The 17,243-nt window shown below is 39.6% G+C and overlaps 1 protein-coding gene across 1 annotated transcript in view; it reads right to left on the bottom strand.

Annotated features, from left to right (window-relative positions):
* CACNA2D3 (calcium voltage-gated channel auxiliary subunit alpha2delta 3) overlaps positions 1-17,243 on the bottom strand; it is a 776,451-nt gene that overhangs the window by 395,307 nt on the left and 363,901 nt on the right. The window contains exon 9 of the mRNA XM_074344645.1: positions 9,699-9,773. Coding sequence (XP_074200746.1) covers positions 9,699-9,773 — 75 coding nt within the window. The remainder of the gene's footprint in view (positions 1-9,698; positions 9,774-17,243) is intronic.

Consider the following 17,243-nt stretch of genomic DNA (forward strand, 5'->3'; position numbering starts at 1 on the left):
TAAGACTGATTGATTTTGTGACAAATACTCACAAATGAATCTTAAACAGAGCCATGAAATTCAGTGGATTTCAGTACATCTTCATTATAAAACCAGAGAAAAATCATAGCACTCATATTTCCCTCTCCCCTCAGAGAGACCACAGGAGGTTCATTTTAAGGTCTGATGAATGGTTTAGAAGGTCTGAAGTAGATTAGGATGAGTAGTTTACTCATTTGAATTCTATACTTAAGCTCCAGGCTCACCCAATTTGTCATGGTTTCTCTTTCCTTAAAGAAAAAATATTTCAGTTATTTGGTAAATAAAGAAGCAAAGCAAAATTCTCTCCAGACAGTAAACAATACCTTTAAAACACAAAGACCAAAACTTAACAGAACCTCAAGAGCACTTGTTCCAGGATGATGTGTCACAGGCCATGTCAAGCAAAATCACAGGAAATCTGTGAACCGGAAAAATTTAGTCTGACCAAGGCCAGCATTTTTATCCTAACCTTTTCTTTTATTTCAAGACATTCTCTCACTCCTCTTTCAAATTTTTAAAATGAATTTTATCAAAAACTGTTTTAATTAAAACGATCCAGTTTTGATTTTTCGGGTCACCTGAATACTGTGAAACCAGAGTTAGGTGTCATTGGACTAAAGGTACATGACATAATAATCCCAGATGTCACCTTGTAGAGAAGCCTTTTCATACCCTTTCATTCACTGGAAGTAGCATTACAATGGCCACCAGGGAAATCATCATAGTATGAAAAGGTAAGAAATAATCTCAGTTATTTGGCTGTCATGACAACTTGTTAGGATGTATATGGATATTCTGCATGAAGTGTGGAACATCTCAAGGGATTTAGCACATGTTAGTAAGAATTACTGGGCTCACAGAATGGAGGCTGGCATCAATATGCACATTGCCAGGTGTACACAGGTTTATATAGAAGGTCATAAATCTCCAACCTCATTTCACAAAGAACATGAAAAAATGGCTTCAAAGCTGCCATTCAGGGGATTTGGCCTGATCTAGACAGAGTATTGAGGATTGCCAATCCTGGAATCAGATAATTTCACCCACAACCGAGTTCAGATTGTCCTGATTATATTAAAGCATGAGTTTCATGCTTTTGTTTTCAATGTTTCGTGGATCTTCCACCGAAATGAAAAAAAAAATTTTTTTAACCAGAATCCTATCTCAGGTGGCTCATCTATTCTTTCTTTCCTTCCTTCTTTCCTTCCTTCCTTCCTTCCTTCCTTCCTCCCTTCCTTCCTTCACTCCTTCTTTTTCCTTCATGCTTCTACTGAGCATCAGACTCATAGGTACTGGCCTTGTTGCCCAGTCTTTTCTTCCCAGAAAACCAAGCAGATCTACCCTACACAGGCCTGCCTCCTAGCCACAGCAGCAGACACTGAGACCAGCCTGCTGGCTGGGCTGCTCCACTCACTTGAGATGCAATTACGGATCCAGAATGGGTGGCTGACCTTGCAGAATCAGAGTCCACCAAAGACACATAGGTGAGGCGCTGAGGAGAAGACGGATGATTCCTTTTCGAAGCCTTGAGTACAGCCTTTTCCACCCCCAGGACCTTGCAGTTAGGTGAGCTGATGTAAATTATCATTTTGCTTTATATGAATTTTCTAGTCTCAATCACATCCACTGTGTGAGTCCTGAATGTACATGGCCTAACATTCTATTTGATGATAAAAATGAAATTTGGCTCAAATTAGCCAAAGAAGCTCATCTTTATCTTAAAACATCCCAAAATTCCAATCAAAGATAAATGCTTTGTCTTCTGAGATTTTTCTTCAAAAAAATAAGGTAAGAAGACTGAAACGCCTTGCCATTAGAAACTGAACTACAATCAGCACCTTGTTAGACAACTAAAGCAACCTAACACACTTTCTTCAACTATTCATACTAATTTGATAAAGCCCCCTTTTAAGATTTCCTTCTATACTTCAGATTACTTTTCAATTAAACTTTTTATTTTGAGGTAAGTATAGATCCACATGCAGTTGTCAGAAACAGCACAGAGAAATGCCTTTTACCTAGTATTCTCCAATGACATGATGCAAAACTATAGTATATAGTGATATATATAATATCTGTGACATTATATCACAACCAGGGTATTAACATTGATACAGTAAAGATACAGACCAGTTGCATCACAACAAAAATTCCTCATGCTGACCTTTTATCATGGACCTCTCCCCACTCCCACCCTGAACCTCTGGCAACCACTAATCTCCACTTCCATAAATTTTGTCATTTCAAGAATGTTATATGAATGAAATAATAGAGTATATATTATTTTGGGATTGGCTTTTTCCACTCAGGATAATTCCCCAAACAGTCAAAGACTCATCCAAGTTATTGTGTGTACCAATAGTTCTCTTTTTTAATTGCTAAGTAGTATTCCATGGTATAGATATATCACAGTTTGCTTATCCATTCATCTACTGAAGATTATCTAGATTGTTCCCAGTTTTGGGCTTTCACAAATAAGGCTGCTATGAACATCTGTATACAGGTTTTTGTGTAAACATAAGTCTTCATTTATCTGAGATAAATGCCCAAGAGTGCAACTACTGGATTATATCATAATTGTATGCTTAGTTTTATGAGAAAATGACAAATGTTCTTCAGAGTAGCTATATCATTTTAAATTCCTATGAGCAATGTATGTTAGGAATGATCCAATTTCTCCACACCCTAAACAGCATTTGGTAGGTCTTATTATTTTATTTTTAAATTATTTTTATTCTAGCCATTCTGATAGGTTATGTAGTGATATCTAATTGGGATTTCAATTTCCATTTCCCTAGCTAATGATGTTAAATATCTTTTCTTGTACTTACTTGACACCTTTATAGCCTCTTCAATAAAATGTCTCTCCATGTATTTTGCCCATTTTCTAATTGGATTGTTTTTATTGTTGAGTTTGAGTTATTTATGTATTCTTTATATGTTACTGATATGTGGTTTGCATATAATTAGTATACACATATTGATAGTTTCCAGTTATAGCTTGAAAAAAGATATTTGAAAATCACATATCTTTTCATCCTTTCAGCAGGGTCTTTTATATTGAAAAAAGTGTTTTTCAAATTTTAATAAGATCCATTTTATCAAATTTTCCTTTTATAGATTGTGCTTTTGGTGTCAAGTCTAAGAACTCTTTAGCCATATTCTGAAGATTTTCAAGATTTTTTCTTGTTTTTTCAGAGGGTGTCATAGTTGTACATTTTACATTTAAGTTTTTGACCCATTTGAATTAAATTTTGTTTAAGTTGTAATATTTAGGTCAAGGTTTAAAATTTTTGTTTGTTTTTACTTATGGATATTCAATTGCTTTGGTAAACTATTTGTTGAAAAGAATACCCTTCCTCCATTGAATTGTGTTTGCACCTTTGTAAAAATTCAGTTGAGCATATTTGTACAGGTATATCTCCATGTTCTTTCTTCTATGCCATTGATCTATGTGTCTACTCCTCCACCAATATCACACTGTATTGATTACTGTAACTATATAATAGGCATTAACATTGGGTAAATTGATTCCTCCTACTTCATTCTTTTTCAAGATTATTTACTATTCTAGGTCCTGTGCTTTCCTATATAAATTTTAGAAAACCCTTGTCTGTGTCTACAAAAACCTTGCTGGAATTGATAGGAATTGTATTAAACTTACAGATCAACGTGAAGAGAATTGATATGTTTAGTCCTCCCATTCATGAACACGGTAAGTCCTTTCTTTTATTTAGGTCTTCTTTGATTTCTCTCATGAGCATTTTGTCATTTTCATCATACAGAGCCTATGCATGTTTTATTCAGTTTATGCCTTTGGAGCAATTATAAATGGTATTGATTTTTAAGTTTTGGTTTCTGTGTGTTCATTGTTGATATATAAGAAAGTGGTTTGGGGTATTCATCTTGTATATGTGACTTTGGACTTATTTATTAGTTCTGGGAGTTCGGAGGGGTTTTTTTGTTTGTTTTTTTGTTTTTGGTAGGTTCTCTGGGATTTTCTACATATACAATTGTATCATCTGAAAATAGGATGAGTTTAATTTCTTCCTTTCTGACCTGGACATTCTTTACTTCTTTTCCTAGGTTTACTGCACTGGCTAGAACTTACAGCACTATTGAATGAGAGTGGCAAATGTGGACTTATTTACATTGTCCCAACCTTAAGAGGAAAAGGTTTCAAATTTTCACTGTTAAGTTTGATGTTAGCTTAGGTTTTTTTACATGGTCTTTATCAATTTGAGGAGGTTATCTCTTCTTTTATTTTGCTGAATTTTTTTAATCAAGAATGTGCACTGGATTTTATCAAATGCTTTTTCTGAGTTGATATGATCATATGATTTTTCATCTTTAGCCTACTGATATAATGAATTACATTGATTGATGTGACACTGATGTCAAATCAGCCTTGCATATCTGGAATAAATCCTACTTGGTAGTAGTGGATACATATTGTTGGATTTGATGTGCAAAAATTTTGTTGAAGATTCTCGCTATAAGTTCATAAGGGATATTGGCCAGTAGGTTTCTTTTTCTTTACTGTCTTCGTCTGGTTTATCAGGGACCTACTAGCCTCACAAAGTGAGTTGGGGAGGATTTCCCTCCTATTTTTCTGGAAGAGATTCTGTAAATTTGGTATTAATTCTTCTTTAACAGGTAGAACTCTTCAGTGAAATCACCTGAAACTTGAGATTTCTTTTTGGAAATTTTAAATTATAACTTCAATTTCTTTCATGTTTATAGGACTATTCAGATTATCTTTTTTTTTTTTCTTGTTTGGATTTGGAAGCTTGTAGTTTTCGGGGACTTGATCCACTTTTTCTAAGTTGTCAAATTCAAGAGTGGGAACTTCTTTCTAATATTCCCTTACTATCCTTTTAATGACTACAGTTCTGTAGTAACATTCCGTTTCATTCCTGGTATTGGCGGTTTGTGGCTGCTTCTTTTCTTTTTTATCAGTCTTGATAGGGGTTCGTCAGTTTTACTAACTTTTTTTTAAAGAACTAGCTTTTGGTGTCATTGATTTTTCTCTACTGTTTTCCTGTTCCAGTTTACAGGTATGCCACAGAGATACTGCAGGTTCAGTTCCAGACCACTAGAATAAAGTGAATATCACAATAAAGGAAGTCATACAAATTTTTTGGTTTCCCAGTGCACATAAAAGTTTTGTTTATACTATACAGTAGTATATTTAGTGTGCAATAGCAATGTGTCTAAAAAAAAACCCCAATGTACATACCTTAATTAAAAATCCTTTACTGCTAAAAGATGCTAAGTATCATGAGCCTTTAGGGAATCATAAACTTTTTTCTAGTGAAGGGTCTTGCCTCGATGCTGATGCCTTGATGGCTGCTGACTGATCAGAGTTGTGGTTGCCTGAAGGTTGGGGTGGTTGTGGTAATTTCTTAAAATAACACAACAGTGAAGTCTGCCACATCGATTGACTCTTCCTTTCACAAACAAGTTCTCTGTAGCATGCAGTGCTGTTTGATATTTTACCCATGATAGAACATCTTTCAAAATTCGTGCCAATCCTCTCAAACTCTAAGACTGCTTTCATCAACTAAGTTTATGTAATATTCTAAATCATTTGTTGTCCTTTCCACAATCTTCACAGCATCTTCACCAGAAGCAGATTCCATCTCAAGAAACCACTTTCTTTACTCATCCATAAAAAGCAACTCCTCATCTGTTAATGTTTTATCATGAGATTGCAGCAATTTAGTCACATCTTCAGGCTCCACTTCTAATTCTAGTTTTCTTGCTGTTCTACCACATCTGTAGTTACGTCTTCCACTAAAGTCTTGAACTCTTCAAAGTCACCCATGAGGGTTGGAATCAACTTTTTCCAAATTCCTGTGAATGTAGATATTTTAAGCTCTTCCCATGAATCACAAATGCTTTTAATGGCATCTAGAATAGTAAATCCTTCTCAGAAGGTTTTCAATTTACTTTGCCCAGATCCATCAGAGGAATCACCATCTACGGTAGCTACAGCCTTATGAAAAGTATTGCTTAAATATTAAGGCTTGAAAGTCAAAATTACTCCTTGATCCATAAGCTGCAGAATGGACCTTGTATTAGCAGTCATGACATAACATTAATCTCATTGTACGTCTTCATCAGAGCTCTTGGGTAACCAAGTGCATTGTCAATGAGCAGTAGTATTTTGAAAGCAATATATTTCTGAGCAGTAGGTCTCAACAGTGGGTTTCAAATATTCAGTAACCCATATTGTCAACAGATGTGCTGCTCCCCAGGCTTCGTTGTTCCATTTATAGAGCACAGGCAGAGAGAGAAGATATAGCATAACTCTTAAGGGTCCCAGGATTTTCAGAATGAAAATTAGCATTAGCTTCAACTTAAAGTCACCAGCTGCATTAGCCCCTAACAAGAGAATCATCCTGTCCTTTGTAGTTTTAAAGCCAAGCCTTGACTTCTCCTCTCTAGCTATGAAAGTCCTAAATGAATCATCTTCTAAGACAAGGCTGTTTCATGTACTTTGAAAATCTGTAGTTTAAGTGTAGTGGCTCCATTAAATGATCTTACCTAAATCTTCTGGATAACTTGCTGTAGCTTCTACCTCAGCACTGTGTTTTCAATTTTCACTTTTATTTTACGGATACGGTTTCCTTCCTTAAACCTCATGAACCAGCCTCTGCTAGCTTCAAACTTCTCTTTTGCAGCTTCTTCACTTCTCAGCCTTCACAGAATTGAAGAGAGTTAGGGCTTTGCTCTGGATTAGGCTTTGGCTTAAGGGAATGTTGTGGCTGGTTTAATCTCTCCAGACCACTGAAAATTTCTTCCTATTAGCAATAAGGCTGTTTCAGTTTTTCAACATTCATATGTTCACTGGAGTAGCACTTTTAATTTCCTCCAAGAACTCTTCCTTTACATTCACAACATGGCTAACTGGTGCAAAATGCCTAGTTCTGGCCTATCTCAGCTTTTGACATGTCTTCTTTACTAAACTTAGTCATGTTTTAGCTTTTGACTTAGGTTGAGAGACTTGTGACTCTCCCTTTCACTTGAATACTTAGAAGCTACTGTAGGCTTATTCACTGGACTAATTTCAATATTGTTGTGTCTCAGGCAATAGGGAGGCCTGAGGAGAAGGAGAGAGATGGGGGAATGGCCAGTCAGTGGAGCAGTGAGAAAAACACAACACTCTCATCTTGAGACTTTTATGACATGAATGCTAGCCCTTTTGTTGTCCCACATGTCACTGAGACTCTGTTCATTTTGTTCCAATCTATTTTCTCCCTGTTGTTCAGGCTGGATGATTTCTATTGAGCTGTCCTGAAGTTTAGTGATTCTATCTGCTGTCATCTCCACTCGACTACTGAGTTGATCCAGTGAGCTTTTTATTTTGGGAACTGTATTTTTCAGTTCTGTAATTTCCACTTGGCTCTTTTAACTTCTATTTCTTTGCTGAGATTTTATATTTTTTTCATTTATTTCAAGAGAATTCCTAATTGCTTGCTGAAACAATTTAATAATTTCAACATCTGATTCATGTCAATATTGGCTTCTGTTGATTGTTTTTTTAATTATGTTGTGATTTTTCTGGTTCTTGGGATGACAAGGGGGATATTTCGTTGCATTCTGGGCATTCTGAATTACATACTATGAGACTCTGGGCCCTATTTAATCTCTTTTCTTAGCAGGCAGTCTCTCTGCTGAGGTGTGGCACAAGAGCAAAGTGGGTGTAGATGGTGTGAAAGACCAACTTCCTATTTAGCCCTGAGGAAACTATGGAAGGCTGGTCTAATAGTTGTTCCATTGGTGCTTGGCTGGAGTAGGAAAGGTACTGTCACAAAGGCTTTTTGTTGTTAGGCCATCCTTTTCCTGGTCCTTTGGCTAGGAGCTTTTCTTGGAAGTTTGTTTGTTTGTTTTGTCTGTGCCTATTGTTGGCCCAGGTAGGAAGCTTCTGGAGTGCTCTACTTGGAACATATGGGAATCAATAAGAAACCCAGGGAACTCACCTCGATGTCATTCAGTCTAGGCAGGAGTCTTCCTATACTTGTTTGTTGGGTTATGTCCAGGGTTTTTCAGTTGTAAAGGGAGGGATTTGATTAAAATGTGGCTACTCCATATTGGAAGAATCAAAAGTCTGGATTAATTTTAATAAAAACTACTTCAGTCTTCAATATCCATAAATTCAAAGGCAATTTAAAATAAATTCTTAACTCACTTTCTCTAACAATTTGTTTCATTCATAAGACTTCTTATCTCCAAATATCACACTGCCCTTGTTCATTTAGGAAGCCACTTAAAGGAAGGCCCTGATCATTTTAAGCAACTTTTCTATTTAATGTTGTATGCACCACCACTGGATATCTATTAGGGCCCTTGGAAATATTCCAATGCTACAAAATTAAGAAGTGGGTGAAATCTAGACTCAGGCTATGCCCAAACAAAGGGGAAATCCCTAGAGAAATTTGGCTGTAGGTTTAAGTTATTTTTCCCTAACTTAGCCTAGAAAATGACCATGAACATTCCCTAGATATTGTAGGGAATTGGCTTTGGACTACAATGTACTTGTTTCTCTCTTCTAAAAGTGAAACTGATTATGGTGTTGCTTTCCTCTCAAGCTGTACCTTGGATATTATCTGTACCTTGGATAGTATAATTTTTCCTTCTCACTCTGTGTTCCAGTTATAATGAATTTCTCCCAGTCCTCTGTTCACTCTCTTAGAGGTGCCCAAACCAAGTGCTTCTACCACCTGCACCTAAGTTAGCACCAATGCCACTCCCTGCCCCTTTGGGCCAGGAGGTTCTCCCCAGCACATGTATAGCATGTCACAGAGCCTACCTTGGCCACTGTCCTCAGCCACATCATAGGGGTCTGCTCTCCAGGGGAGGAGTATTATTTTATAATGCCCACATGGCATGCACAACAAAACAACATGAGTAATGGCAGCTATGAGTCCCAGGAGATGTGATACTGTTGCAGCCACAGCTACACCTTCAACCTAAACTGCCACCTGGCCCTGTAGGGGTGACTGATGGTGGCTATGGTGGTTGTATTAACAGACTTAAGGGTATGCAAAGGGAAACAGGATTTATTTTATAGTAATCTATTCTGGAAATTTTCCTAGAATTGGAAAGGGAAGGGAAATTTGTAACCATTTCCTAAGTTCCTCCGTTAACATATTTTTCTTTTGTTCCAGGCAATATATTTACGGAGCAGGCAATGCTCAGAGGATTGAGGATACAGCAGAGAGTGACATTGTCCCTATCCTTGTAAAGCTTACCTTCTAATCCCAGAGTCAAGTTACCCCAACAGTTATTTAAGCAATAGTATTAAGTGCAAGAAGAGATACAACAAGTGGGTTCAATTTTCTTTGAAATCTCAGCAAGAGTCATATTCTTTCAATGGTGTCCATATGGGTGAAAAACACAGCACAGGATGTGCTTAGAGCAAAAGAAAAAGAAAATAAATGCAATTGTTTCAGAACTAGTGAGCATCTGAACTCAATATAAGTATTTTACTGCCGTGATTTTATTTGTGCCTCTTCATAAATGTTCTACACACTGGGGTTCTAAAGCCCTCAATGAAAGGGCAGTACATTTGATGAGTTTCTAAAAACTAGGACAGAATTATTGTAAGTGATCACTGTGAGGGAGACGGTGTGCCATGACCCCTGATGCACCCACTCAGTGGCAGGTCCTACCTCCTTGTTTGTCCTGTCGGCTTGCACCAACGTTCCATTCAGGCAAGGTTCTACATAGTGAAGCTCCTCGTTATACTGCAAAGGGAAGAAACAGCCAAGAGGAAACAACTAAGTATTTGAAGGGATAATTTAAGGATACACACACCAAAACAAAAAAGCAGCACAATCACAGGCTCAATTCATTTACATAAGGTAACTTTCTCAATGGTGCCCCTATTCAAAATCATGCTTAAGTGCCAAAGACACACTTTATTCTTTTCTTGAGAGGGAAACTTACAGAGCACATGTTGGTGTATGGCAGTGTTCAAGGTGTATATAGTTAACTGATAATCCTTCCTGGGTAGCTCCAAACACGGGGGTTCCCTGGGCAGTGTATGATATAGGTGAGATCTAAAGAGCATCCCACACTTGGGTGGATATGGCTCCAGCGCCTGTCCTTGGTTTCACAGAACCAAGGCACCCACGTTTGGGTCACATGTGAGTGAGGGGACAGAATGTTGGAAAGGAAAGGCCTTGATGTTCCCTCTTTGTGGGGCTGTGCAGGTGTTGGTCACAGCACTGTCCACACACAGTGACATCACCTTCCACGTACGGCAATGCCAGCCTTCCCATCATTTTTGATGCCAGAATACCCAGATTATGACCCTTTGTTTTTGTCCAAAGCTGGGAAGAGGAAATGTGAGTGTTCTTATCTTCATTTCTTTCATCAAGCCCAGTTCTCTGCACTGTAGCTAGACTGGGACCTTCCAAAACACAAATCTAATCATACCCACTGTTGTCAACACCATTCAGAACTCCCTATTGCTCTGCAGATGAACTTTCCCAGGTATTGACAGGGCTCTAGACATTTGGCCCTATTGACTTTTCTAGCATGTTTACTCATTAGCCCTCCCCATAAACTTAGCACCGACCAGCCTTAATTCCCTTCCTGTCCTCTGGGATGGCTCATCTTTTCCTTCAGGGCTTCTACCACTGGGCCTTCTGCCTGGAGCCCTCGCTATAGAATCTCCCAGCTGATTCCTGTTCAGTCTCTGGGCCAACTCATTCCTGCCTACTCTGGGAAGCAGTCTCTGTCACAAGAAAGGCTCCTCTCCTGTCTACTCCCAATTTATAATGCCTTGTGCCTGGATCCCTCGCCACAAGGCAGGACTACATCATTAGAGTCCATGTCTGGTTCCTCAGTGTGTTCCCTATGACAAGAACAGGGCTGAGCCCATAAGTAGGTGCCCAAGAACAGTATGTTCAATGAAAGTGTTGTGGTATTTCCACTTCAGGGACCAAAGGCCCATCCCAGAGCTCTAGAGGGAAGGACCAGAACCATCTCTCATAAGCCCAGCTCTAGACCAAAGTCTGGCTAAGGAGTCTGGACTTTAAGCTGTAAGAAGCATGGAGGGCTATGAGCAGAGAAGTGTGTGAAATAAAAAGATCAGCTTGGGACAAATACTCTGGACACACTACAGGGACAGACTGAAGAGGACCAGACCAGCAGCTCCTGCAACAATGACTGAGATGCATCAGGTTTCACCTGCTGAGATGCTTAGTAGCATGTAGGGGTAGTGATGACACTAACATCCACAACTAACCGTTAGTGAGCATCTCCTTCATCTAGACACAGGCTAGACTTCATTCACTGGATATCTCAACCTCATGTGGTAAGTACTTCCAGTTACTCCCCCTTTACAGATGGGGAAACAGAGGCAGAGTACAGAGGATCAACTTGCCCAAAGTCACCCGGGAATACATAAGGTGAAGTCTAGATTCACACCCAAGCAGTATGACCTCCAAGCCACTGACCTCAGGACCTCAGAGCCCCCAGTTTCTCCTCTCTGGCCCCCTAGATTATATTTCCAATCATTCTGACTTTTGCACCCTCTTCAATCTTTGTTTTTAGTCATACAAAAGCATCTGAAAAATTATAGTTCAGTGGTCTTGGAGCTAGACAAACCATGGAGAAAATATGTATTTATGCAGTTCTGAAATCAGCTGTTGACAAATGGGAGTGCAAATTTAAGTCAACATATGGAATGTCATCTCAGAATTCAGGAAGCAACTGCACAGCCTAATCTGAAGAAGAGCTTCTCCAAAATTCTCAGTCCATATAGAACTGACACCAGAAGTTGCTGGGGGGAAAAAAAAATACAGCCATTTTCCCTCTCCTCCACCTCCCTCATTGACTGATTTGGTTCAGGGTAATAATATGCCCATTCTTATAGCCTAATTCCTTTTATTCCTGAAGCATAATCAGTCTTAGCCAATCACAGCTATCTGGTTTCCCTCTGCTAGGCACATGCTTTCATAGCCTGTTTTGCAGGCTATGGGGTCAAGTGACCCATCCCCAGCCAGTGACATAAGGGATAGTTTCCTGGGCAGTTTCAATGAAATTTTTTTCTTACCATTGAAGGAAAACTCTTCTACATCCACTGCCATCCTTCCCTCTTGGGATGCTATTGCAGAGCTGCAGCAGCCCTTTTGCAACCATGAGGCAACATGATTAAGAATGGTGAGCAAGGATCAAGGAAGACAGAGCAGAAAGATGGAGCCAGTATGGGTCCTTGATGACACTGTTGAACCACTGTACCAAAATAGCAGCTGCCCTCCTCCAAGCTAGATACTGGAGCAGCTTTTAGTCTGTTCTTCTATAACTTGCAGCCCAAAACTTTTCAACTCCATTTTTTCAGGTAAATTTTTAAAATTTATCTACATTCTGCCTAATACAAGTTCTGTAGTCTGGGGTGGGAGTCAGGAAACTTAAGCCCAAGTACCACCTCTGCCATACACTCACTGTGTGACCTTGGGGAGGTCACTAAACCTCTCTGATTGCAGATTTCTATACATAAGAATTGCTAATTCATCTTCTGTTTACCCTCCAGGGACCCTTGTGAGGACCCAATGAGGCAAAATACCTGAAACTATTTTGCTAATGTAAAGGCCTATACATGTAGGGGACTGTAGAGGTGGCTTAAAAGTAAAGACCAAGAAGTTCTTGCCCTCATCAGGGAGGAACATATGCAGTAATCAAAACCATGCTCACCGTCGCTGTGTGAGCCATGGCCACAGTGGAGGAATCTGCTCTTCTGAACCCCCGCCAGCTTGTTAGTGGCATCATCCAAGCTTGCAGTTAACTAATTTCCCTTGACTGCATCAGGACAAAGCTATGCTGAGCAATCTGGTCTGTATCACCAAAGGGAGCAGGGCTCAGCCGTCTGTGTGAGGGAATGGTGCACACCAGGCAGCTGTGCCAAGGAGGCCCACGGGCTGTGCATGCTCCCAGAGTTCCTTCCCAGGGGGACATCAAGGGCACCCTGCCTGTGGAACTGCTTCCAAATTCTCAGCAACTCTCCATTTGGAAACCTTTCAGTTTTTGCATTTTAATGGATGTCCCCTAGATTTCTACTTTGTGAAACAATGATGTGAGATGGCCAAGTCAATTTACAACCTAAGATCTAGTCTAAGATACAGTGATCTTCTTCAATTCTCCATCCGTATTTAAATAATTAGATATCAACAGTCTAACAGAAAAGGATGCAATGCATATCATCAATAGCCAGATGCAGTTTTCTTCTACCATTTGCTTTTGCTCCCTCCCAATACCAGGAGTGAACCCCAGGGAGGCACTCAACCACCCTCCACTCTCCCCAAAGTGTTTAGCCCTTCCTGCAAGTTTCTGGGAAATGGGAAGAGTCTCTTAGCAGGATAGGAGAGAACCCAGCAGCCCTAGATTTAGTCCAGTCAGCCCACCAACCATGTGGTGAGGAAAAGGACAAAGAATGTGTACCTCTTAAAGAGCTTAGAAGCTTCCACACAGACTCAGGGCCTCAGTCACTGACAGCTTCCTTCTTCCTTTCTCCTGTCTGGTTCACTTTCCTCCTCTGATCCACACAAGGGTGGGGCAGTAGAGCTAAAGCAACTGGGGCAGATAGGTGGGTTCAAATCCCAGCTCTGACACACACTAGCTGGTTGATCTTGGCCAAAGCATCTCTGCTCTTTGAGCATCAGTATTCATGTTGTGGAGATGGGGATTATAACTGCATCTCTCTCATGAACTCACTGTAAGGATGAAATGAAATAGTTCAGTAAACAGTCAACACAGAGCCCACATGTAAGAAAGAGAAAGAAAGTGTGTGGGTGCACTTCACAGGGAAGAAAAGAAAATACATATGTGGGTATGATGTGTGGTACACAGAGAGAAAGACTGACAAATGTATCCTCCATTAGAGCTGGTACTTGCTAAGTAGGAAGGGGATGGTGGGATGATGGCACTCTTAGAAACAGGGCTCACATGCTCCAATCTTCTGCAGAGAGCACAGACTCTGCATTCCCATTCACTGTAGAGAAGTGTTACTCCAGTAGGCACACGTGACTCTAAATACCCAGGACAGAAACTATTGCATTGCGTGGCTGCACACTACCCTACCCTGTGCCACACTCTGAACCCTCCCAGTGACCTGAGTCTTTGGCAGACTGGGGGCCAACGCAGACAGTGCAGCCAACCTACTGCCAAATCTCTTCCCAGGAATGTATATGCCATGAAACCTTTGTTCCTTTGTTTGCTCACCGAATATTAACTAAGCATCTGCTATGTACCAGGAACATAAAACACTGGCTAAATTTGCACATGATCATCACTGTGGCATGAACATGTACCACTTTTTCTTGCTTTTTTTAGTAAAAGAATATGTTCATTATGTCTGAAGACGATGTCTGCTTTTCCTTTTCATGATAAAAACTGCTTATCTGTAATGCTACAAGGGTCCCCATTCAAAAAAAACAAAAACAAACAAACAAACAAACAATCAGGTTCAAGGGAAACCCATGATCTTCACATGTTAGGCTACTGTCTTCATGCATGCCAACCACCAAACTCTACTCTCTGACAGCAAGGGACACAACACCATCTGCCTTTTCCTTCCTTTTGCCAAATCTCTGGAAGCATTCCCAACATCTTGCATTTTAAAAACACAGTAAAATCCTCAATGGGATTTTTAATGATGATCTAAAAGAGGAAAGACAAGTTTTAAGTTTAAATTCAACGAATGGTCAGAACTTTTGAGAGAAGGATCTAAAAATGAAGAACTAATGGGCTGGGCTCACAGACTAAGATTCATGCAAGCTTTGGCATCGAGGTAGAATTGTGTCACACACTGTTTCCGGTAAAACTCAGCCCAGAAACTGGAGAGCCAAGGACAGCTGACTGTGGGGCTCTGGATGATGCTGGGAATTCTGAACCCTGCTTAATATTGGAAGCTGAAGTTGATTAGTGAAAGCAATGCAGCCTTCAGGCCTAACAGAAGAAGATCATCAGTTGTCTATAAAAGAGAATGAAGGAAGACCTCATTAAGAAGAGAGAGACTTTAGGGAACCTGTGAACACATCATCCTGCCACTGAGACTCCCTCCATGTCTTCCACTGCCTCCAGGGAATGTCCCAGTTCCTCTATGTGGTTGAGCAGACTTACTTGACTAACACTCTCAATCCAGTCTCCATCACTCTTTTACTCATTACCCCACTCACCTGCTTTCTCTGCCTCCCACATTCACCCCTACTCCAGTATGTCCAGACTCTGATTTCCTTTCGGTCAATCCAACCAAGCCTGTACTTCCGGTGGGTTGGAGAGGATGTACTACCACCTGAAAAACAGTACTTTCCTCAATTGTTCATTCTCCTTTTTCCTGCCCTACCACATTGCATACATCTGGCTAACGACCACCTCTCTTAAAGTGCTCATTTCATCATCACTTCTTCCAAGAAGCCATCACTGAGCCCCCAGTTGGCTGCATGCCTCTGCTCTGTGCTGTCCCAGCCTCCCCCACAGCCTCCCCCACTGACTCTCTCTGAGACTGCACTGTCCACACTTTACTGTGAGCACCCGTTTCCTGGTTGCGTCCACATCCAACACACATACACAAAACCTCAAAGTCCATGCAGGAAGACAACCTGTCTTCTTTATTTATAAAAGCAGCCCCATTACTTAATTCTTTACACTCAATAGTATTTGCTGAATGAATAAACAACTAGAACAAAGAAATGAAAGGCAAAACTACATGGAAAAGACTAGGAACAAAGCCAAGACAAAAAAATAGTTGACACAAAGACAAAACAATAAAGAAAATAGTATGATGAGAATCTCTATCCTCTTCAAAAAACAGATAATAAACAAAAGGTAAAGGAAGTAAACAGGTACATTTTAGAGAATCCTAATTTCCATGAAAAACCAATAGAACTGAAATGCTGACATGCTCATATAATGCAAGAAGCTTATGTAGAATTGCTGGAACTCCATTAAATATTTTATGGTTTTATTGGTGCACTTTTGATTAAATAACCTTTAGAATGAAAATGTGTAGGGATTATGTAATGAAGCAGATGAACTCACAATATTTTCACCGACACGAGGCATCCTGGGGATCTTTTGCATTACAAAAGATTCTTGTGTAATTTGAAACACGACTGGACATAATTAGCAGTACAGAACAAATGAGCACCAAAAGAAAATACCATCCTTATATTTTTAATACGGAATCGATTACTTTAAAGGGAAAATCCACAGCAGGAAAAGCACTGGAGAAATGGTTCTAAAGAAAATTCTGCAAATTAAAACCAGGGCACCAGAAAGTTCTGGGTTGAACTAACAAACGATGCTCTTCTTTATTCAACTCTGCACAAACACGGGCTACAGGGGGCATTTAAACTGATTTAACAATATCAGCCCAGTCAATACTGTGTTCATTTAATGCATGGCTTAGGCTTCCGTAAAATCATTTTTCAAATTTCAGCATGGAACAGAATTAGCACCCTCATTTTTATGATAATATTGTTAATTTAATGCATGGCTTGGAATTATAGACTTCAAAGTGAATCAGAAAAATATGGCTATTCCTTTGTCAGAGACATCTCTCCTCATGCACCAGTGGTTTGACCTTAAATTTTAACTTCAACTGCACAAAATCACTCTCATATTTCAACTATCCTTTCATAATTCAATCATTTAGTTCATCGGTCTTAGATTTTGCAATACCCTGCCCATGGAAACTAAAACAATTTTTAATATTATCTTCTCATGTTTATTCTCTAGAAAGATCTGGATTGGAAAATCTTCTGTATAATATATAAGATGTACTTAGCAATGAACTTAATACAACCATGTAAATATGCAAAAATGGCTGGAATGGGCAAGGAAAGCCTTTTCCACTACTTAAATCTCCTTCCTCCCTTCCCCATATGGCACTGAAAATCAAATGGCAATGATGAATTAGATTTGTACAAACAAAAAAACCTACAATGCACAAGGGCTTCCAACATTGAAAATAAAGATGGTATTCTTTACTTTCTCTCTAAAACACTAAAATGTCTCCTCAAACATCTACCTAGCAAGCAAGAGAAAGCTGACAGTGTAATGAAGGGTGAAATGATAATGTCCTCCCGTAAATGGAATCCATCCAACAAGAACAATGCACTCAAACAGATTTGCAGAGCATACTGGATGGAATTCCAAATATTCCAGCTCCCTGCACTTCCAAGAGCCTGCAGTGGGGACCCCTCTAGACA

The sequence above is a fragment of the Camelus bactrianus genome, chromosome 17 (genome assembly GCF_048773025.1).
Source record: "Camelus bactrianus isolate YW-2024 breed Bactrian camel chromosome 17, ASM4877302v1, whole genome shotgun sequence".
NCBI lineage: Eukaryota > Metazoa > Chordata > Mammalia > Artiodactyla > Camelidae > Camelus > Camelus bactrianus.